A 23,853-nucleotide genomic window follows, 5' to 3' on the forward strand; every position below is an offset into this window, starting at 1 on the left:
TCTTCTTGAGCAAATTCTCAATTCTCAAATAATAAAAATAAATTATTTTCAAACTATTTTATCTATTTTGTAGCAATTATATTCACATATACATGAGATATTTATAAAAAAAGATTATTTTTTAAAAATAATTGTCATTTTGCTTAAATTATTAATGTTCATAAGTTTCACTTCTAAAAACTATTTATCTATAACAAATAATTGAAACTTTACTCCAATATTTTACGTTCAATTTTTTTTTTAAACTATATGATTAAATTTTTTAAAACTATATGATTTCTTGTTTAGTTATTATATTCGCGTCTATACAAGGTATTCATATTTAAGAGAATGAAAAGGATTGTTCAAATTTTCAAACTCTCATAGTATTATTTGTCGTACCTCCAAACCGAAAATTCTGGATACGCCACTGGTCAACACAATGTCAACATATTGTAAAATTTCAAGATTTTGACGTCAAGACAATTTCAACATAACATCAACCGTTGACATTTTGTTGACATTTTTTGTGGTAATTATTTTGTCATATGTTGACATTTTTGAACGGACCAGATCGGAGTTTGAAATTTGTACTATATTTAGAGTTTGCATCTGATCACATCCATATGTGTGACTCCATACCTTAAAAGGAACAGTAAAAGAGATGGTTATTCAAGAATATTTAGAGAAATGATTATTTTTAAGTGGACGTGGGACAAAATAAGAGGTTTTCTACACGCCCCGCGCGCTAGCGCGAGTGTATACGTCATACTTTCACATGCGCAAAATAGATGGATAAAAAGATCGAACTGGTCTGATATCGTTAAGAAATCAGTTATCCATCCCATTAAAAAACCCCATAAGAGACGATTATTCAAGAATATATATAAATGTGATATGATAATTAAAAAATCGATATAAAACAAAAATGAGAGTTTTAAATATATAAATGAGGGGTTTTAGTCTATGCAAAACTAGATTTAAATACAGAAACACAGAACAAAATCATGCGTAGGACATTTTTAGGTCATTGTTGGTTTATATTTAAGTCATTCTTACAAAGGATGACCTAAAATGATCTTGACATGACATTAAACTCAAATCTTATAATATGACCTAAAATTATTTAATTATGCCCTTTCGTGTTTTTGATTAATTATTAACCATTAATTTATCTAATTCTAGGCCAAGATTTGGGCTGCATTTATGAATTTAAATATATTCTTATTTTGATCAATCATTCCTTTGTCATATGATCGTTACAAAGGCTGAGTCTTCTTTGCATTTAATAAGACATTATTGTGCGCTAGCCCACATGTAAGCCATGGCCATTTATGTTTTTTACTCAAACAATTCCACAATATTCCAATTTCCTCACCAACTTTGAGAGCATCTCAGGTGGACTAAACGAGTCGTTGAGTCTTTTCAGACTCAAGTACCTGGAAGAGCTGAGCTTGGCAGACAATTCATTTTCAGGTTCTTTACCACACAACACTTCCAATCTTGCAAGATTGTCTTCTTTGGACCTGTCTCATTGCAGATTCAGTGGCGCAATTCCTTCCACGCTCAGCAATCTGACACAGCTTGTTCATCTGGTGATGGCAGACAACTTCTTCAGCGGCTCAATTTCTTCCGCCCACTTTGAAGGTTTGGCAAAAGTTGAGTATATTGATTTAAGTACCAATTCACTAAGTGGTAGCATTCCCGTATCTATCTTTAATATACCTTCACTAAGGTATATTAACCTCCACCACAACCAACTTAGTGGGAAAGTGGATGAATTTGCTATTGTAAATATATCTCAGCTTTCTTTTTTTAGATTTGAGCAGTAATAGCCTTGGGAGCCCTATTCCTAACTCTTTCATCAAGCTTCAAAGTCTCAATTATCTTGATCTTTCTAACAATTTGTTCAATGATACTTTTCAACTGGACAAGTTTCTAAGCCTTCCTAACCTTGCAACTCTAAGTCTTTCCAACAACAACTTGTCACTTTCGGGTTCACACAGTTCCCTTGTAAACCAATCCTCCTTGTACTTATTGGACCTTTCGGATAATATGATCGCGGGGGAAATTCCTAGTTGGATCTGGGAAATCGGAAACGGGTCACTTATCTGTTTGAATATTTCTTGTAATATGTTGGTTGGTCTCCAAAAGTCTTATCACATCCCCACTTCTGTCGAGAAGCTGGACTTGCACTCAAACCAGTTTCAGGGCGAGTTTCCCTCACTCTCGCTGTTAAAAGATCCGACCTCAATTTCGCCGGTACTACATTCTACTGATGTGGATTTCTCAAATAATCTTTTTGATTAGTTTGGAAATCTTGAGACTGGAAATGACTCTGCTCTCTTTGGAAATTCAAAATTTTCACTCAGAAACAATAGATTGTCTGGATCAATTCCAACCTTCTTTTGCACGGCTGCAACCTTTCTTGTCCTCGACTTGTCCGTTAATCACCTGAGCGGTAGCATTCCCTGTTGTCTATTTGAAAACAGTGTTGAGCTCAATCTAGGGGGAAATAACATCAGTGGTTGGATTCCAGATAAAATTTCTCCCAGTTGCCAACTAATGTCATTAGATTTGAGCGACAACAATTTAGTTGGGAATGTTCCACTTTCATTAGCGAATTGCAATTCGTTAATAGTCTTGAACTTATCCAACAACAAGCTAAGCGGAACAGTTCCAACCTCCCTTTGCAAAGTCTCAAACCTTTTGATTCTCGACTTGTCTGTCAAAAACTTAAATGGCAATATCCCGCGCTGTCTAGTAGAGCAACATCTTCTTACCCTTAATTTAGGGAGCAATAACATCACTGGTTGTGTCCCAAACTTTACTGTTGATTGTCGCCTACTATATCTGGATCTAAACAGCAACTATTTAATCGGGGAAGTTCCACCATCTCTGGAAAATTGCCAACTGTTAGAGGTCATGAATGTTGGAGGCAACTAGTTGGGTGGCACTTTCCCATGCATGCTTCCGTTGAGCTTGCGCGTGCTTGTGTTGCGTGCCAACAGATTCCATGGAGGGCTGAGATGTGACAAGAGCTGGTCAAATCTTCAAATTTTTGACATAGCTAACAATAACTTCAGTGGCAATGTGGATTCTTTGAGCTTTTCAGATTGGAGACCAATGATGAGGGATACTATCACAACATTGAGCTATGAATACTTGGCTTTTACATTCCCAATTATCAATAGTTCCGCGTCCCGAATGATGAGGGATATATACACTAGGGTGAGTTACAGAGACTTGGCTTTTAGATCCCCAAAATTCAAAGATGTCTTGGGGGGCGCGGACTACAGCGAAATGGTATCACTAACCATCAAAGGGGGAGAGCGGAATCTTGTAAAGATTTGGTCAGACTTTACATCCATCGACTTATCTTCCAATAGTTTCCAAGGAGGCATCCCCGACTCAATCAGTGAGCTTTACGCACTTTATCTTCTCAACTTATCCCACAATAGTTTCACAGGAACAATCCCTAAATCATTGAGTAACTTGATGGGGCTTGGAGTACTGGACCTCTCAGTGAACCAGCTAACCGGGAAGATACCAAAGGAGATTGCAGGGCTTACATTCCTTCAGGTGATGAATGTATCCCACAACAAGCTGGTCGGAGAGATTCCAATTGGCCCTCAAATCCAAACATTCCCTGGTGATTGCTTTGAAGGAAACATAGGATTATGTGGTCTCCCTCTCAACATTAGCTGCATAAAGCTCATATTTCGCCAGGTGATTAATGTTGTTTTGGCCAATAAAATTCTTGACCTTATCTTGCTAGGTTGTAATCATTAGTACTAATTAAGTACTATGATAAATTTGTTTTTAATCACTACCATAAAAAAAATACTCATATTTTCTATTGTCTTTGTTATGAAGAAATTCTAGTAATTTAATTTTTATATTTGGCAGATGCAACTTTCCATTGTCTCAACTCTTCCAGTGGCATCTTTATCTTCGTCAATTACGACATTAGGAGTTATTTAAAAAATATAAACATAAATATAATTTAGAAAAAAAATAGCATAGGATTACGACATCATATAAATTAGAATGTGTTTCCCTATAAACAAGTTTTATCACAATTTCATGGAACCATTCTTGAAAATTAAAGTAGACAAGGATATATACTAGAAATATAATCAATACTCCAGTAATATACACTTAATTAGATGAATATGAACTATTTGCTCTTAATAAAATGTTTGTTTTTTAGTCAACCCTTTATATATACAGGGAAGATAAGATAATTCTCTTCAATAAATTAAAAAAATTGTTGTAGTTATCAGCACAAATTTTATTAGGAGATTAATATGAAAAAGGACCAGCTTGCCGTTTGACTTGACTGACGAAATATTCGTCAAGCTCAGTAATGAGTGATCATGTGAAGTTGCCACGTGTGAACATATTGCTTCACAATACATATAAAAAAATTCATCACAAATTTTCTTTTATTCCTATTAAGAAACCTGCCATCATTCATTTACCGATTCAAACACACAAATGGTTTTTTTAAGATGACTATTTTTTCAACTCTATTTGCCAATGTACGTACATAGCATTTATTTCAATTTTGTCACTTTCCTATTTTCCAAACCGCCTCTCCCATCAAAGAAAAACACACACACACACGTTTGAGGTACATATATATTGGTAGCTCAAATCTTGTCTACTACTACACATTACTACTTTGAAAATCAAGCATAATACAATGGATAGATCTTCCCATCTTCACCTCCTTATAACAACTCTCTCACTACTTCAATGGTTGATTGTTTATAGCTCAGCCAATTCGAATATAAACACCGATCGTGTCACGCCCGCATTTTCTAAGATAGAAAACACGGTGAATCGTGACTAGGGGAGGATAAAAGAAGCGGGAAAGAAAGGGAAAAACAACAAAACTCGACCCATAGCTCAAAATAAATGGAATAGCTCGAATAAAATCAGAGTATTATCTCAACAATCAACAACTCCAAATGAAACTATCTTGACAATACACGAACTCAAAAGAAACATCATTCAGCGGAAGCATTCGAGAGAAGAATTATACTATGTATGAAGACATAATATATTCGAAATCTTTATTTGTTATCTTCTTCACTTTTATACTCAACACCCACCGCGCTCGTCACAGCTCAACCTGCACATTTAAAAAAAAAGGAAATGCAGGGCAGAGTACTTGATGCACTCAGTGGACTCATGCCGAAAACATTTTATAAAAAGTATTTATCATGCCACCATTCAGTGAACTCAGGGTTTAACTTTGAAGATGCCCAAGACACTAAAACCATTTCCATTGTAAAAGTCGACTGATCAGTCATTTTCCCATAGATGTCTACCATATCTGATCCATTGATGACAAGGAATGTGGCCACATTCCAAGTCACTAGACCGGCCGACCCAAAAGATGGCTCACGATCCCCATTGGTGTACACTAGCCTGAGTAGGGACTCACTCCCTAGTCAGACCCGAATTCGATTATCCATAGATGGCAAAAGTCACATCAAATAGGTTCCATAGATAAAACAAAACACGGCATGACAAATATTCACATCATTTTCACATAAAAGTATACTTAGGGCATTGCCCTTATTTAAAAAGAAAGCCCACCTCAATCGCTTAATTTTCTGAATTTGAAATCATTTCCGTCCTCGAAAGCGTGCGTGAAAAGCCTTCGTCACCTAGAGTGTTCCACTTAGCCCATTTCTTTTTAATTTGTAATCTGGCCCAAGAAACCATGAATTCCAATCCCATAAATCCTCTTTAATCTATTGACTCAAAGTATTAACTAAAAACAAGGCCCAACAAAATAAATAAACAACACCACAACTTATTCTCACCTTCCCATCGTGTTTCTCTCTCAGTTTCAAAATTTGTTCACACAATCAAAGAACACCGGCGCCTAATTCTTTCTTCCTTCTCAACAATCGGTTTCTTCTCTCTCCTCTTTCTTCTTCCTCCTCCACGATTCATTCTTGGAGACCTACCCCGGCTCTGCAGAGCCGTCCGTCTGCTACGTGGCAGCGCTGCTGCCTGCGCTTTCACTCCCACCACCGGCCCTGCTGCACTCGCTCACCGTGGGAGTCCGTCGTTGTCAGCCCTCGCTGTTCGGTCCTCTATCTCAAAACGATTTCGCTCTGTCTTCCTCTCTCTTCCTCCTAGCGGAGAGCAACTTCGCTGCCGCCCGTCGCCATTGGATCCGGAAATTTTCTCCTCCGTCGATCATTGCCGCTGATGTCTCCAGTTCGCGAACTCCGTTGTCACTACAGTCCAGCGAAGGTGAGCTCGCCGTCGAGCAGCTCCTTCAAACGGGCTGCTGCCACCGTCGTCCTTGCCGGAACTCGGCCGCCCCAGCCCTCTCATTCAAACTCTCTGCGTCTTCGTCATCCGTTGTATCGCGCTCCGAATTGCAGCGCCGTCACCTCTCCGTCTGAACCGATCGCCGCCTCTGTTCGTAAGCAAGTTTCGCTGCTGCCGTTGCCGGATCGTGCCGCCGTGCAGCCGTCGTCGATGCTGCCAGCACAGAGCCGGCGCCGCGCCGCCTTTGGCTCCATATGCACCCCGTCGTCGCTGAGCCCGTAGACCACTCCGTCGTCATCTCTTCTCCCTCCATCCAACTCTCTCAAACACAACGCCTACCATCTCTCATTCTCTAATTTCTAACTCTTTGGATTTTCTTGGAATTGATTGTGATGAAACGTGTGGGGAGATAGATATGTATACATAGAAAACTGATTTCAAGAAATCTTTTTCAGCTTGTCAAAGTTGGATTTTGTGGAACAGAAAAGTGAGTGGTGGTTTCACGTTTAAAATTCTTGCTGACTAGGTTATTGATCTAAGATGGGCTCAAAGAAGAAAGCACTAAATAAAAATTCTTGGGCTCATAATAAGTGGGTTTTAAATTGGCTAGAAAATAATAATTGTTTAAGCCCAAGTTTGTAAAATCCTTCTCTCGACAACAGAAACAAAGGCGAAAAATTTCCAGGTGCACAACGACGTCATTTCAAGAACAAATAAAAAGGTAGAAAAAGTCGGGGTATTACAGATCGTTCTTCACTTATTACCTTCAAATCTCGAATATCTTCTGATCCCTATAATATATTATCCCAAAATTGGAGAAGCGAAAGCAATATCTATAGTTGGATCGGAGTTACTTGTGATTCTCGCTATCACAGGGTGACGGTTGAATATATCATCTATGGGCCTTGTCGGAACCATCCCACCTGAAATCGGGAATCTTTCTTTTCTCATTTCTTTAGATTTGAGCGAAAACTCTTTTCATGGTCCTATTCCTTCATCTATTTTCAACATGTCAAGTTTAGAAGTTTTGAGATTGAGGAATAATAGTTTGTCTAGTAGCCTACCAATTGATACGTGCAAACACAATTTGCATGGACTCAAAACACTTCATATTTCTTAAAACAAGTTGTTTGGGGAAATACCATCAAGTTTGGAGCAGTGTTCAAAGCTTGAGTATGTTCCTTTGGTCAGCAACAATTTCAGTGGACTTGTGCCAACACAAATTGGGAACTTGACATTACTTCAAGAGTTATATTTGAGTTCCAACAATTTTAGTGGTAAGATCTTATGTCATGTACAAATTCACATGTAATTGGATATTTATTTGGTGTAATTTACTCGCAGGTAATATTCCAAAAGAGATCGATGATCTTGGTAATTTAGCAGGTTTGGACCTGAGCATCAACAACTTTATCGGACACATGCCAAGGGAAATTGCGAACTTGACATTGCTTCAATTGTTGGACCTTAGTAAAAACAAGTTGAGCGGTAAGATTTTCTCATGCTCTTAGTTTACTAGTTAAAAATTTAGCTAGTATATTTATATTCTACATCTATTTTTTTTTTTCTTTTTCAAATTATTACAATTTGGCAGATAATATTCCTAAAGAGATTGGTTATCTTACAAACTTACAAGGTATGGGCATGAGTTTCAATGAGTTTTCAGGTCCTATACCTGCAACTATATACAGCATGACTTCCTTGTATTTTGACTTTGCATCGAATGATTTGAATGGATCGGTATCAAGAGATATTGGAAACATGACATCCCTTCGCAGAATAGGACTCGAAAGAAATAATCTAATTGGTACGAATTCCACTACTTTTTTTTTTTTTTTAATACTAGTTGATATACTTATCAAGTGGGCCACCCCAGCCCAATCAAAGTCCAAACCCATGTGTGAAGCGGAGTATGTTGGATTGGGCCTTAGTTGTCTTATTTGGGCCGAGGGTTTCTGACAATTTAGGGCCCATGCCAGTCTTGGGTTAAGAAAAAGGTCTGAGTTTGCTAGATAAGCCCATATCATGGGATGGATCGACCCGGTCCCACCTGAAAACTTTAAATCTGGTCCACAAGATTTGTTTAATATAGATAGTTCTTTTATGCTAATTAGATAAAGTTGGAATGCAAATTATATACCGTACTTATAGAATATGTCCTTGTTGAGGATTAAATCGAGCTAAGTCCATACATTCATGACATAACAGGTGAAATTCCAAAAGAGATCAATCATCTTGCTAATTTCGAGCGATTAAGCATGTGTTGCAACAGAATTAGTGGTTCAGTGACAAGAGAAATTTGGAACTTGACGGCCATGTTTGGTATATATCTTCACAACAATGCTTTAAGTGGTACGATTTCAACCCCTCGTCAAGTATTGCTTTCTAAAATTCGTGAACGATCGTTCAAAATTCGATGTTACTTGATGAAGAAATTGAATGTTCAAGATGTAAAATTGTTGCAGTTGGAATACTATTATCAAATCAATGGATCATTGCCAAAGGAAATTGGAAACTTGACATCCCTTTCCTACTTATTGCTTAACGATAATAAATTGAGTGGTATGATATTTTCTTTATTATGCATATTATTTTCTATAGCCTCAAACTTTTAAGTGGTGGAATTCTAATCTCACAGGTGCAATTCCAAAAGAAATTTTTCTTCTCAATAATTTATTGCAATTGAACATCGGAAGCAACCAACTTAGTGGATCATTGCCGAGAGAAATTGGCAACAACACAAGCATTCACGATTTGTGGCTTCACTTCAATAACTTAAGTGGTATGATTTTTTATCTCATTATGTTATTTCATTAGTATAAGAAATGTAGTGGAAACAAAAGGAGTGAAGAATCAATTTTATTAAATTATTCATCTTGATTTTATGCATATTTCTTGCTAATGCATATATAAAATGCCTATCAATGACAAAAATGTTGAAATAGTAGTCACTTTGGATTGTGTGCAATTTTCTCTTTTTTATTGGCAAATAAAAGGAAATTTATAGATTATATGACTCAAATCTCAGACATTTGGCTTCGAACGTACCACTAGGTCAACTCAAACATACACAGTTTTCTCTTTACTATATGTCACATTGCCTTTACTATAAAATAGCTTCATTATATTACAATATTGAACATGTATTTTCCATTTTCACCCTTTCAGGTCCAATACCATCCACCTTTATGAATCAATAAGGTCTGGTTAATTTTGCACTACGTTCCAACAACTTAAGTGGAGAGATTCCACCATCCATTTGCAACTTGAGATTCCTCAGAATCCTTCCTCTATTTCTCAGACAATAATTTGGAAGGTGCACTTCCAGATTGCTGGGAAACTTGAGCACATCCTTGGTAATCTTCCATTTGAATGCGAATAAACTGAATGGCCTCATCCTGTCAACATTCGCAAAGGGTTGCAGTCTTCAGTCAATCAATCTGAATGGTAACAAATTGGAAGGAACACTTCCCCAAACCCTAATCAACTGCCAGGATCTGCGGGACATTGACATTAGTGATAATGAAATGCGAGGCACGTTTCCCTTCTGGATGGAAAGACTCCCTCACCTTCGCATCCTCCTCTTGAGGTCAAATAACTTCAATGGAACGATGTTGGTGGCCACAAACTCGAACACTGAGAAGCCATTTCCCAAGTTGCAAGTCTTGGATGTATCAGAGAACTTTTAAGGTATGATAGATGCGAAGGAAAACCAGACCGATGATGGAGCGAATTTGTTTCTAAGTTTTTTAGAGATGACACTCACAATAAAAGGATTGGATCAGTTGTTACAGCGACTGTTGACAACCTTCACAACTATCGACTTATCCTCCAACAGATTCTCTGGGAGTATTCCGCCTTCGGTAGGGAATCTTAACTCTCTCAGATATTTGAATTTGTCTCACAATATAATTGAAGGACGTGTACCGCCATCTCTTGGAGGTATGGGTTTGCTCGAGTCGTTGGACTTGTCTTCAAATAAATTGGAGGGACAAATTCTGGGTGAATTGGCAAAGCTGACATTTCTTGCAAAATTAAACCTTTCGATGAATAATCTTGAGGGACAAATACCATGGTCTACTCAACTTTCCACATTTGGGAACAAAACATATGTGGGAAATGCAAGATTGTGTGGATTTCCACTGACGAAAAAATGTGATCCGAGCGATGGAAAAACCATCGTTGCCACAAGAAGATGATGATGCATCGTTGCCACAAGAAGATGATGATGAGTCTGGTTTTGTGAATGGATTTGGGTGGCAACCAGTTGTGTTGGGGTATGGATGTGGGTTCATAATCGGAGTGTTTATGGGATATGGAATTATTCACTATGAAAAGCCAAAATGGTTGGTGAAATTTATTTAACAATTGAGGGAGTGAAGTGCTTAATTTAGATGTTTTTTTCATTCTCTTGTAGTATTTAACAAGCATGTGAGTAGGTGATGTTAGTGCATGTGCATGTGTTTGTTGGATAATTAAGTGATATTGGTTGTAATTATAAATAAGAACAATGTTGTTATTGTAAATAGTGCTTATATATTGGGTATATATAATTAATAATGATAACATTTTAATTTGGTACAATATTAATAATTTGAGTATTTTGTTATTGTTAATATGATTATATTTTGTTCTAAATTGATTATTGTCACATAAATTGTTAAAAAAATTCGTTTTGTTAATTTTTGTTTCAAAAGTTTATAAAATCTTAACTAACTTTTTAAAAAGCCAGCTAAATATCTGCTAGAGTTTTCTTCTCTTTTATCATTAAATAAAATTAATTAAGAAAAGACCAAGTCTTCGTGTATTTAAAAAACAGACATTATTGAGCCTTCAGCCTTGCCCCACTTGTAAGACATGGCCCTCTAATTTTCTCTACACACAATTTCCACAATATCCACAATATCCGACACCTACTTTGTGCTATAGAAATTAATGCAGTTTTCACCATTAAATTCTGGACCTATCTATGCAGGTAAACAATCATAATCTTGTTTCAAAAGTAAGCACTATGGAGAATTTTAAAACACAATTTTGTTTATGGCATTATAAGATTTTTTTGATGGACTCTGACTTTTTCTCTATCCTCATTAATTAGTTGGTAAAGAAATTCAAAAACTATGTATTCAGCATTTATATAGAGTGGTGGTAGTTCACATCTTGTCTACTACAACACATTAGACCTTCTAAAATTAGGTCTAATGGATAGATCTTCCCATCTCTACCATCTTATAACATCTCTCTTACTTCTTCAATGGCTGATTAATTATAGCTCAGCCAACTTAGATATCAATACTGATCGTTCTTCTCTTATTGTCTTCAAATCTCGAATATCTTTAGATCCCCATAATATATTGACCAAAAATTGGAGTAGTGAAAGCAGTGTTTGTAGTTGGATCGGAGTTACTTGTGATTCTCGCTATAAGAGGGTGACTCAGTTGAATATATCTTCCATGGGTCTCGTCGGAACCATTCCTCCAGAAATCGGAAATCTTTCTTTTCTCGTTTCTTTAGATGTGAGCGAGAACTCCTTTCATGGTCCTATTCCCTCATCTATTTTCAACATGTCAACTTTAGAAGTTTTGGATTTGAGGAATAATAGTTTGTCTAGTAGTCTACCGGTTGATATATGCAAACATAATCTCCATAGGCTTAAGAGACTTCGTGTTTCTTACAATGAGTTGTATGGGGAAATACCATCGAGTTTGGGGTGGTGTTCAAAGCTTGAGTATCTTTCTTTGTACAACAACAGTTTCAGTGGACACATGCCAACACAAATTGGAAACTTGACATTGCTTCAACAATTACACTTGGGTGCCAACAATTTAAGTGGTAAGATCTTAATTATCTCCTACTCTTTTGGCTTTGATTGGTGTACAAATGATCATTATAAGGCCATAATATATTTATTTTTTTATTTTTTATTCTTTAAATATGGATATTTTACTCTTATCCTTTTCTAAAAAATAACGACCACATTATTAATTAGTCATAATAAATTCAATAGTACTCCCACAGTCAGATAATATATAGTATCTCATTTTTCTATTTCTGTTAGTACATTATAACATGACCCATTTACTTTTTCATATACTTATTAAGCGAATATCACATTTTCTAACTCACTCAAAGTTATTATAAAAATATTAATAGTCCATATATAATGGTAATATTCACATTTTACTAACTTTTTACATATACATCTTCTACATTTTTATAACACCCGAATCAAAATAGGACACGTTGCCGAGGGAGTAACTCTATTTGAATTGGATAAAAAATAAGTACAAGACTCACATGCAATTTACCCACAGGTAATATTCCAAGAGAAATTGGAAACTTGGTAATGCTTCAACAGTTGGACTTTACTTACAACAAGATAAATGGTAAGATATTATGGTGCTCTCACTAAATTACAATCTTTGGACTTGAGTGTGAACAACTTAAGTGGCAACCTGCCAAAAGAAATTGGAAACTTGGCAATGCTTCAATTGTTGATCTTATTTCATGCTCTTACATTCCCTACATTTTTTCTTGCCTTGATTGATTCGATGCAATTTTAACGCAGGCAATATTCCAAAAGAGATCGGTGCTCTTACTAATTTACAAGCTTTAGGTATGAGTTCCAATGACTTTAGTGGCCACATTCCAAGAGAAATTGGGAACTTGACAATGCTTCAATTGTTGTACCTTAGTACGAACATGTTAAGTGGTAAGATCTTATCTCATGTTCTTACATTTCGTACATTTTGGTTTGGCTTGATTGATTCGATGCAATTTACTCACAGGCAATATTCCAAAAGAGATCAGTGCTCTAACTAATTTACAAACTTTGGACGGAAGTTCGAACAACTTTAGTGGCTACGTGCCAAGAGAAATCGGGAACTTGACAATGCTTCAATTGTTGGATCTTAGTTACAACATGTTAAGTGGTAAGATCTTATTATCTTAGAAATAGGGTACTTGTGAATATTATCTGTTTTTTGTACTTAATAGATGCTATAGTAATTACTTGATCAATAACAAAATATATGTCTGGATAATTAATGATCTAACAGGTGATATTCCGAAAGAAATATTTCTTCTCAATAATTTACTGCAATTGAACATTGATATGAACTTACTTGGTGGATCAATACCGAGAGAAATTGGTAACACTACCATTCAAGAGATATCGCTCGAGTACAACAGTTTAAGTGGTATGATTTTCTATCTCATTTTGCTCTTGCATTAACATAAGAAATATAGTCGAAATAAAATGGGGCGGGCGAAATATGAAGTTTATTTATAACTCATGTTGATTTATGCATCTTTCATTATAATACATTTTATATAGAGGATCATCCTAGCCCTTTCTATATAGCAAAATAAATAAAAGTTTTAACCATGTTGATAAAAATGTAGAAATAGTAGTCATTTTGGATTACTATACCCTTGCATAAAAATTGTATAACTGTGTTACATACAATGCTAAGATATAAAAAACAATATCACATGAATTACTGATCTACCTCCTCCAAATTTATATGAAGGATCCACTACTGCAATTTCCTATTACTTTATGTCATTGGCTAAACTATATAGTGCTACCTCTTTTATTTTACAATAATACATTATTATGATGAAATGGGTGTTTTAGATTTTTTCAATATTACTTCCTCTTTCCTAGTAAAGACGATTTTTTTCCCATTTTGGTCAGTTGCAACGAAGATGACCTATTTCTAAAAATTGAAACACAACTGTCTCTACTTTATTCCCATTGTATGCATGATATAAAATCCCGATCCTTCAATGAAAGGGTCATTTTCGTTGGGAAGGAGGGAGTACTGTATGCATGATTTTATGACAACGATATATCATCCATTGTTTGAATGAATTTGAACTTGACACAATCAATATTAACTTTCAGGTCCTATACCATCGACCTTTGGGAATCTATCAGGGTTGGTTGATTTTGCACTAGGTTCCAACAACTTAAGTGGAGAGATTCCACCATCCATTTGCAACTTGAGATCCCTTCAAGTACTTTATTTATCAGACAATCATTTGGAAGGATCAATTCCAGATTGTATGGGAAACTTGAGCACATCTCTAGTAATCCTCCATTTGAATGAAAATAAACTCAGTGGCCTCATACCATCAACATTCACAAAGTATTGCAGTCTTCAATCAATCAATCTGGATGGAAACAAATTGGAAGGAACACTACCTCAAACCCTAGTCAATTGCCAGGATCTTCAGGCCATCAACATTGGTGATAATGAAATACATGATGTGTTTCCCTTTTGGATGGAAACGCTCCCTCTACTTCGCATCCTCATCTTGAGGTTAAACAAATTCGACGGTGAGATGTTGTCGGCTTCAAACACTGAGAATCCGTTTCCAAAGTTGCAAGTCTTGGATGTATCAGAGAACACGTTTGTTGGATCTCTACCTGATAGATATTTCAAGAACTTTCGTGGTATGATAGATGCAAAGGAAATCTATACCGATGATGAAGAAAATTTGTTTGTTGAATCCATATCGTTGATTCTCACGTTGAAAGGATTGGATCAGTTACTGGAGCGACTGCTAACAACATTTACAATTATCGACTTATCCTCCAATAGGTTCTCTGGGAGCATTCCACCTTCCGTAGGGAATCTTAAATCTCTCAGATACTTGAATTTGTCTCACAATACCTTGACAGGACGTATACAACCATCTCTTGGAGGTATGAGTTTGCTCGAGTCGTTGGACTTATCTTCAAACAAACTTGATGGAGAAATTCCTGGTGCATTGGCAAGGTTGACATTTCTTGCGAAGTTAAACCTTTCGATGAATAATCTCGAGGGACAAATACCACAATCTAATCAACTTTCCACATTTGGAAACGAATCATATGTGGGAAATGCAGGATTGTGTGGGTTTCCGTTGACGAGAAAATGTGAGAGGAGCGATGAAAAACCATCGTTGCCGCAAGAAGATGATGATGAGTCTGGTTTTGTGAATGGATTTGGGTGGCAACCAGTAGTGTTGGGGTATGGATGTGGGTTCATAATTGGAATTTTTATGGGCTGTGGAATTATTCACTATGAAAGGCCAAGATGGTTAGTGAAATTTACTTTTGGTTGTGAGTGAAGTGCTTTAGATGTGTGTACATTTTCTTGCATATGATAGTTTTGTTTGTGCAATTGTATGTGTTTAGTACTGCTATATTTTCATAATTAGTTTTGCATGAGATATACGATAATAGTGATTGTAATTTCAAATAATAGTACTAACAATAATAATGCTATTATTATGCTTAAATTGCAGAATAATAGCATTAATACAGGCTAACCTTACAATAATTAATAATAAAACTATTAGTAGCACATTCTTCTTTATTTTTGTCTGCTAACAAGCTAAATAGCCTTATCATCCTCACTACTATTGTAACAGTCTGCCCTCCTAGGGTACAATAAATGTGGCGGCTGCTATCCAAAATCGACTCCAAAGAATTAAACATAGGCTAGGGTTTCATTTAAAGAGTATTGACCAAGAGAATTGAAAGAGATATCAGAGTATTGAATGCAACAACTTAACTTAGAAGATTAAAGGAAGAAAGATATCATAAATGGCGATCAAAATATCTAGTGAGCACGGCTCATTATCCCAGACGAAATCACAAGAAAAGACTAAGGCCACAACCTAAAGTAAGATGCAAATATTCCAAAAAGAGAAGTTCTAAAGTGTATAAAAAATTCAGCGGAAAACGACCAAGAGATATAGCTATGTATGAAGACACAACTACGCTTGAAGTTCAACATATCCTTTTAAATTCATTAATCTGCTCAACACCCGCCACCACTCGTCGTCATTCAACCTGCACATAAGGAAAACACATGTAGGGCTGAGTATTTTGAAATACTCAGTGAGCTTGTTGCCAAAACATTTTATAAGTTATGCCACCCTTACCAAGTGAACTCGAGTTTTAAGCAGTTATAAAAGAATTTTCACGAGTATCACAAAATATATTTTCATAGACTGGCCAGTCAAAATAACCTCCCATTTTCTCATCAATTAACAATCATTCCATGGTGCGACGAAAGTGTGGCCACACTTTTCGCCCACGAGACCGGCCGACTAGCAAGGACGGCTCCCGATCCCAATGTGTACACAGCCTGGTAGGGCTTGCGGCCCATACTCAGACCCGAATTCGTATAAGCAGATCAGATATCACATTAAAACAAACATAGGTATGGCATAACAGTTAAACCACCCTTATATCTCCCAACAACATTTAGATAAAATAAAAGAGAGTTTTTAGAGTAAAGCCCACCTCGATTGCTTAGTTTTCAAGTAGTTTCGCTTTTCCGTTATCCGGCTTCGCAACCAAAGTTTCACCTTTTAATCACATAGGCACATATCACAAATTAGGTTCAATACTACTCTTACTCATGCATGTCTCATTACTTTTCCCTCTTCCCAACGATTTATCTTATCATTACTAATTAATCAAGATCATGTTTATCACACCATATTATTTAACTATCAAACACACACTACACCACACAACAACACACACATACACACGGTACACACACACACACGCCACACACACACTCGGCACACACACATACACATGTTCCCACATCCCTTTTTATCCCTCTTTCACTCTACTAAGATGCATGAGAGTTCAAGAAGACCGATTAATCGGTTGGAAGAAGAAAAGAAGAGGTAGAAGAAGAACAAACATAACTCTTAAACAAAAATACCTCTTTAACGAAAAACAATCGGTAGAAAACAAGTATTAGCCTTGATTCTTCAAAGTTCTTGGATTATACTTCAATTTCTTCTCAAAGGATGAAGGATTAATGGAGTAATGTAGAAGAAATATTGAGAGAGTGTATGGGGGTGAGGGAGCCGAAAATATGGGGTCTAGGGTTGGGGTTTTGGTTCTTATTTATAGAGTCCAATGAGATCTTTAGGTAATAAGAATAGAATATTTGGTAAGATCTCATTCTCCCAATTAAATAAATAAATAAAATAATATTGTGAAGTAGGGAAGAAGAATTAACAAAAATAGAAGATGGCAATATCTCCTAATTTTCGAAAATTAGGCTAGGTAATTAGCCATGGTTTTGTTTTTGGTATATTTTCCAAGTAGAATAAAATATCATGGAGCAAAATAAAAATAAGGAAAATCCTCCATGAAACAAGATAAGGGGCGATTTCTAGCCTTTTAAATAAGGCATGGATTTTTGAATATTGACTAAAATAAAGTAAGGCAAGATCTCTTGAAGTATGGAAAGATTTGGTAGAATAATTAAATTCTAGGAATGGAAGGAAATCAAGTAAGGAATCAAATAAAATAAAACAATTCCTTCCTTCCCAATTATAGTGATTTTCGAAAATCACTAGAAGAATAAGGAGGCTCGATTTTTTTCCATCTCTAAACAAGGAAATAATTGGCTCTTCGAATTTAATTGGATAAATATCCCAAGGATTAAATAAATTCCGGAAAAAAAAATAGAAATTCTTTCTCCAAGGGGTCTAGGGTTCGAAAATTATAAGAATTAGGGTGACAAGTATTTATGGAAAATTTCTCTAATATTCTCACTCACCCATGAACAATTAAATTGCCACATAGTCTCATAACTTAATATATCACATGCCACATCATTAAATTAAATAGGTTTGACTTTTCAAACTTTCAGCACAAACCCTAACTCAACTTGACCATATCAACTCATGAAATAAAAGCATTCTCGATGCCACGTCATCAACAATTAATTCTAGGGCTAAAAAATTAGGGTTCTAAAATCCGGGATGTTACAACTATCGTCTAGCCTGATTCCTCAAAGCTTTTCTTAGTCTCTTCTTTTCTTACGGCGCTGACAACACTCTAAGATCTTCTCGAAAACATCATCAACTTTCTCGAAGTATTTATAACTGAAACTTGGGCTAAACAGAATCAGCCAGGAAAAGATTCCTAAGCTCACAACATATTCAGCAGCAGCGAACACAAAATCCCACTTAATCTCCCTATCCGATTCCACTTCCACATACGGTGGTGATGCTTTTCCATCGCCCCTCTCACATTCTTTCGTCAATGGAAATCCACACAATCCTGCTTTTCCAACATATGATTCATTCCCAAGCGTGGAAAGTTGAGTAGACCGTGGTATTCGTCCTTAAAGATTATTCATTGAAAGGTTTAACTTCGCAAGACATGTCAACCTTGCCAAGGCACTTGGAATTTCCCCATCCAATTTGTTAGAAGACAAGTCCAATGACTCGAGCGAACTCATACCTCTAAGAGATGACGGTAGACAAATTTAAGAATATAAGAGAGTTAAAATTTCCTAGGGAAGGTGGAATGCTCCCAGAAAATCTGTTGGAGGATAAGTCTATAATTGTAAAGGTTGTCAGCAGTCGCTGTAATAGCTGATCCAATCCTTTCAATGTGAGGTTCAACTCTATGTAAGTTGTAGAGAATTGTGATCTATCATCAGTATGGTTTTCTATTGCATCTTTCATAGCTCGAAAATTGTTTATATGTTCAACAGGTAGAGTGCCAACAAATGCATTCTGCGACACCATCCAATACTTGCAACATTGGAAATGGCCTCATTGTGTTTGAGTTTGAATCCACCGAGATTGTACCATTGAACTTATTCGATCTCAGGATAAAGATGCAAAGTTTGGGTAGTGTTTCCATCCAGAAGGGAAATGCACCTCGTATTTCATTGTTACCAATGTTGATGACAAGTAGATTATGGCAGTTGGCTAGGGTTTTCGGGTAGTGTTCCTTCCAATTTGTTTCCGTTCAGATTGATTGACTGAAGACTGCAACCCTTTGTGAATGTTGATGGGATGACGCAACTAAGTTTATTTGCATTCAAATGGAGGATTTTCAGAGATTTTCTCAAGTTTCCCATACAATTTGGAAGTTCTCCTTCCAAATTATTCTCTGATAAATTGAGAATTTTGAGGGATCTGAAGTTGCAAATGAATGGTGAAATCTTTCCACTTAAGTTGTTGGAACGTAGAGATAGAAAAAGCAAAGTAGATAAGGTTGGTATTGGACCTGAAACATAAATTTTGCACGTATGAGGTTTCAATACCGAGCCACTTCATCGGTCCGCCAAAACTTGACACATTTAACTATATCGATTTGTTCGCCATTTAAAGACATATTTACCTTTTTCTATTTTTAGTAAGTGGAACATATACTCCTCTAATTTGTTACGCTCATATTTTACTATAAAATTAATATATAAAAAATGGCACTCACATTCTACTAATTTTTACACTAATTTTCTTTATAAAATTAGATAAGTTTTTAAAATGCTTGCTAGAGTCAAAACATGTCTTTTAATGGCAGAGAGATGGAGTATGAAAGGACCACTGTACCTGTAACGCCCCACTTTTTCAAACCCTAATTTTTGAGTTATAAAATTTTTTGCATTAAATGCTTTAAATGCTATGATATGTGGATTAATTGATGAGTGATTAATTACATGATGTCTTTGTGACCTAATTGCGTATGGGAGTTGAGATTGAGTTGAATAGTCAGCTTGTTAAAAATATGACGTGGCTATTGAATAGTCAAAGATGTGGAAAATATGACGTGACTGTTGAAAGGTCAATGCGTTGAGTAAATGAAGAGAAAATAAAGAGATGATTGATTTGGTGTGAATATTTGATGCGGAGTAATATAATTATGGGGAATTATTTTCCTAAGGGATGAGTGAGAATTAAATAGGAGAATTATTTAATCACGTGGAATTATTCGATCCCTCCTATTATTATTTGGAGAGTAAATCCTATTTTTCTTGGATTTAATTATTTGTTTGGGATAATTATCCAAATTAAATCCAAAGTCCGATTATACTTTAATTCCATCTTGGAATTTTCGAAACTCCATCCTTTGATTTTCCATGAGATTTTCGAAAATCTCACATATTATGGGAGAAGGGATTATTTTATTATTTGATCCCTTATTTATTCTCTTCCATGAATAAATATAAATATGCTAGAATATCCTAGCATATCTTGCCAAATCTAAGAAGATCTTGCCATATCCTATTTAAATTAGGATTCTAATTAATTATGTGTGGAGAGAAGTGAAATTCACGCCACTTTTATATTTTATTGGGGAGTATTATTTTTATTTTGCTCCGTGATATATTATTCTACTCCGTGAAATATTTGAATTAAATCATAGGCTAATTAAATAGCCTAGAATTTCGAATTCCCCTTATTTCTCCCCTACTTCACGCCAACTTCAACAAAAAAATCTCCTCCCAATCTTTTATTATTTAATTGTTGGAGTATATCTTAACCTCTATAAATAGGAGAGAAATCCTAAACCTAAATCATCAGAAAACCGCCGCCCCACTCCATCTTATTTTCGAAAATTTCTCCCCACTCTCTACAAAATTTTCTTCTACTTTCTTCAAGATTTCTTCATCAATTGAGAAGAATCCAAGTTGAAATTCAAGAGTTTATTGAAGAATCAAGGCTATAACTTGTTTCTACCGTTCGTTCTTTTGGAAAAGGTACTTTAATTTTGATCTCCTCTTCTTCTACCGATTAATCGGTGTTCTTGAGTCCACATGCATTTAGAGTGAGTGAAGGGGAGTTAAATTGATGATTTTGGGATACATGTGTGAGTGTGTGTGTGCATGACCGTGTGTGTGTGTGTATGCACGCCGACCGAGGCGTGCACATGTGTGGTGTTCGTGTGCGTGTGTTGTGTGTGTAGAACACTCATGCGTGACACGATTTAATGGTGAATTTGGAGTTGTTATTCGAATAAAAATGATATGCTAATCGTACTTCGATTTTGGATGATGATATTAAAGATTTATCGATGGGAAAAAGGGAAACATGGGAACATGCATGATTTGAAATCAATGATTGAAACTGATTTGTGATACGCCTAATTTAAAGGTGATACTTCGCGCTCTCAGCGTGATAAACGAGGAGAAGAGAATACTTTCGAGCTAAGCCGACGAGGTGGGCTTTCTTTTAAAATAAGGACATTGTCCTAAACTGATATTGATGAGAATGAGATATGTGTTATCATGCCTTGATTTGTTTTGTCGTGCCTATCCCTCGTGGCTATTCTACTATTGATTTAATCGAATTCGGATCCTCGTAGAGCCGCAAACTCTACTTGGGTTAGTGTACACCAATGTTAGACCGAGTGTCAGCGTACGGGTTGGCCGGTCTAGTAACCTGGATTGCGGCCGCATTCCTTGTCATGTAGAATGAGGATATGGTAAACGTCGATGTGAAAAATGGTTGCGCGACCGTGATATTTGATAAAGATTATATATTGTGGTGCCACGGGCCTTTCTAAAGATAAAACCCCGATGGACACTTGAAAATGGCATGATAACTATTATTTTTTTGTGATAAAACTGTTTTCGGCAATGAGTCCATTGAGTATGATTATAGTACTCAGCCCTGCATGTGTTTTCCCTATGTGCAGGTTGAGCGATGACGAGCGGGCGGCGGTGTTGAGTAGGAAATAATAACATGATCTGTTGAAACTTTAAGTGTCGTTGTGTCTCCATACATAGCTTCACTTCTCTCTTGGTCGCTTCCGCTATATTATGAAAACTTGTGATCTATTGGTTGGGTTAAATTCTTTTATTTCGTGGAAATATTTTGGATATGGAACAGTTGGAATTATTTTGGAAACTTTGATAAGCATTTATTGCGATAGCCTTTTTGGTTGGAATCCTTTGCTAAGGCATTATTCTTTTCCTATTTAATTGTTCATTAAATGCTTTGGTGAATTTCCTTTAAGTGAAGCCCTAGCCTATGAACTTTGTTGCATTTAAGTCTTCCTAGATAGCGATCGCCATTATTATTGTACCCTAGAATGGCGGGTCGTTACAGTTGGTATCAGAGCCTCAGTTCTTTCCGCTCTGGACCCAAGAGTCTTGTTGAATTAAAAATCTGAAATTTGTGTAAATTGACTAATTGATAATCGTCGAAGGCTCAACACCGCAACTCGTCTCCGCTCAACCACGATGAATGAGGTAAAAGTATCTCTTGAATATTGATTTGAATTATGAAATATTAGAAGTTGAAGCGATTGGGAGTTGTTGCGATATTTGGAAATTTGTGATGGAGTATAAAATGATGATTTTGCATGCATGCGAAATTGCAAATTGTGTGCACAACAAATGATAAATGTTGTTATGCAAGTGATTATATGTTAAGACCGTTATGAGTTGAATGAATAAAACTCTATGAAAATTCTATATGATTTGTGATTTGCGTGATATGTGATTAACGACATCTATGAGAACGAGCTTGGGCATGCTGCTATACATAGTTGTAAGTCGTGTCGTGAATGAAAATTTTGTGATAATATCGAACTTGGAGGCAACAGACGCCGAATACGAGGCGAGCGACTTATGAGAACGAATTGCGAATCATCGAAACGCGAAAATATATATATATATATATATATATATATATATACAAACCTTTGGTCACGGAAAGGAAAATTCCGTTATTTCTTGATATAATATTATCTTCACACCTCCGTCGTTCGACGCATACACACACACACACACACACACACACACACACATATATATATATATATATATATATATATCCATCGTACTCTCAGCATCAGTTGAAACCTTATACACTATTGATATTTTCTTCGATCCTTGTGCTGATGCTGAGATTTCTTTTGTAGATGCCTAATCAGTATTATGCACCGATGCGCGACCGTTATGCGAAGAACAAGGTTTTCCCTGTCGAAACCTACCAAGAGTTTGAGTGGGATGGAAAGTCCTTTCTCCTAACCTACGTCACTGAATTCTACGATCGCTGGATGGATGCATACGCGTATGGAGGAGTTACCCATCATGCGGGGATCTCGAGATTGATCCACAGTCTGCCGAGTCCTTGGAGCGAATGGACTGCCCAAGCTGCATTGCCATATAGTGGTTCAGTCCGCCAGAGTACAAGCCTCGAGGCAATATAATCGGCTTGATAGGAGTGCTACTCCCAGCCATGGCAGCGGCAAGGGATGGACCGCCGCTTAGTCCCCCAGCGCACAAGTATCCGCCAGGACAGGCCCGCCGATGGAGGTATCGTCGCGATAAGGAGCCGCATGTTGATCGTGTTCCTACTAGGCCGAGACTTAAGGCTAATGCAGCTAATCCTTTGATCATCCATAGGAATGTGGAGTACATGCGTGCGATAACTCCGCCGCCCCCGGATGTTGGTGAATATGGCGAGAATGAGGGACCGGACGAGGAAGGACCTGCTTTGGAAATGGATGAGGACGAGGACCCCGAGGAGGATATGAATGATATCGACTAGGAGTGATAGTCGCGGAATATTTGCTTTGCTTCCCCCATGTTTTTGGATTGATTTTCTTGATTTTCTACCCATTATCATTATTATTTGCTACTCATTTATTTTTCTGCATTTGATACTAAGACCTCTATGAGGCAACGTTTTTGATTAATATGCCATGGGGAGACATTATTTTGATGCAATAGATTGTCTTTCGTACATGGTGCAAATTATCTATCACTATGTTATCACGCCATCACATCATGCCTC

General features: G+C 36.5%; 2 protein-coding genes, 1 long non-coding RNA gene and 2 pseudogenes across 4 annotated transcripts; 3 read left to right on the forward strand and 2 right to left on the reverse strand.

The window, feature by feature from the left end:
• Positions 1 to 2,946: 2,946 nt before the first annotated feature.
• Positions 2,947 to 3,771, forward strand: LOC148931944 (receptor-like protein 54). The gene has a single exon (XM_089064962.1). The coding sequence runs from the start codon at positions 2,947 to 2,949 to the stop codon at positions 3,769 to 3,771; it is 825 nt and encodes a 274-aa protein (XP_088921088.1).
• Positions 3,772 to 4,687: 916 nt separating this feature from the next.
• Positions 4,688 to 10,647, forward strand: LOC148931945 (uncharacterized; annotated as a pseudogene).
• Positions 4,828 to 6,630, reverse strand: LOC125198938 (uncharacterized). The gene is made up of 3 exons (XR_007172489.2): positions 5,820 to 6,630; positions 5,590 to 5,701; positions 4,828 to 5,119 (listed from the first exon to the last, which is right to left on the reverse strand). It is a non-coding gene; the product is annotated as an uncharacterized LOC125198938 (long non-coding RNA).
• A 792-nt stretch (positions 10,648 to 11,439) lies between the features above and the next one.
• Positions 11,440 to 15,511, forward strand: LOC125198933 (uncharacterized). Of its 2 annotated transcripts, XM_048097156.2 has the most exons (6): positions 11,440 to 12,111; positions 12,594 to 12,665; positions 12,848 to 12,991; positions 13,068 to 13,211; positions 13,338 to 13,478; positions 14,189 to 15,511. In XM_048097156.2, the coding sequence occupies exons 1-6, from the start codon at positions 11,481 to 11,483 to the stop codon at positions 15,397 to 15,399; spliced, it is 2,343 nt and encodes a 780-aa protein (XP_047953113.1). In that variant the 5' UTR covers positions 11,440 to 11,480; the 3' UTR covers positions 15,400 to 15,511. The 2 variants fall into 2 exon arrangements, with proteins under 2 accessions (XP_047953113.1, XP_047953114.1); XM_048097157.2 differs by lacking the exon at positions 12,594 to 12,665.
• A 2,570-nt stretch (positions 15,512 to 18,081) lies between these two features.
• LOC148931946 (receptor-like protein 54) lies at positions 18,082 to 18,964 on the reverse strand (annotated as a pseudogene).
• Between the last annotated feature and the right edge of the window lie 4,889 nt (positions 18,965 to 23,853).

The sequence above is a fragment of the Salvia hispanica genome, chromosome 2 (assembly GCF_029641045.1).
Source record: "Salvia hispanica isolate PSC_SH4W2 chromosome 2, Shi_PSC_v1, whole genome shotgun sequence".
NCBI lineage: Eukaryota > Viridiplantae > Streptophyta > Magnoliopsida > Lamiales > Lamiaceae > Salvia > Salvia hispanica.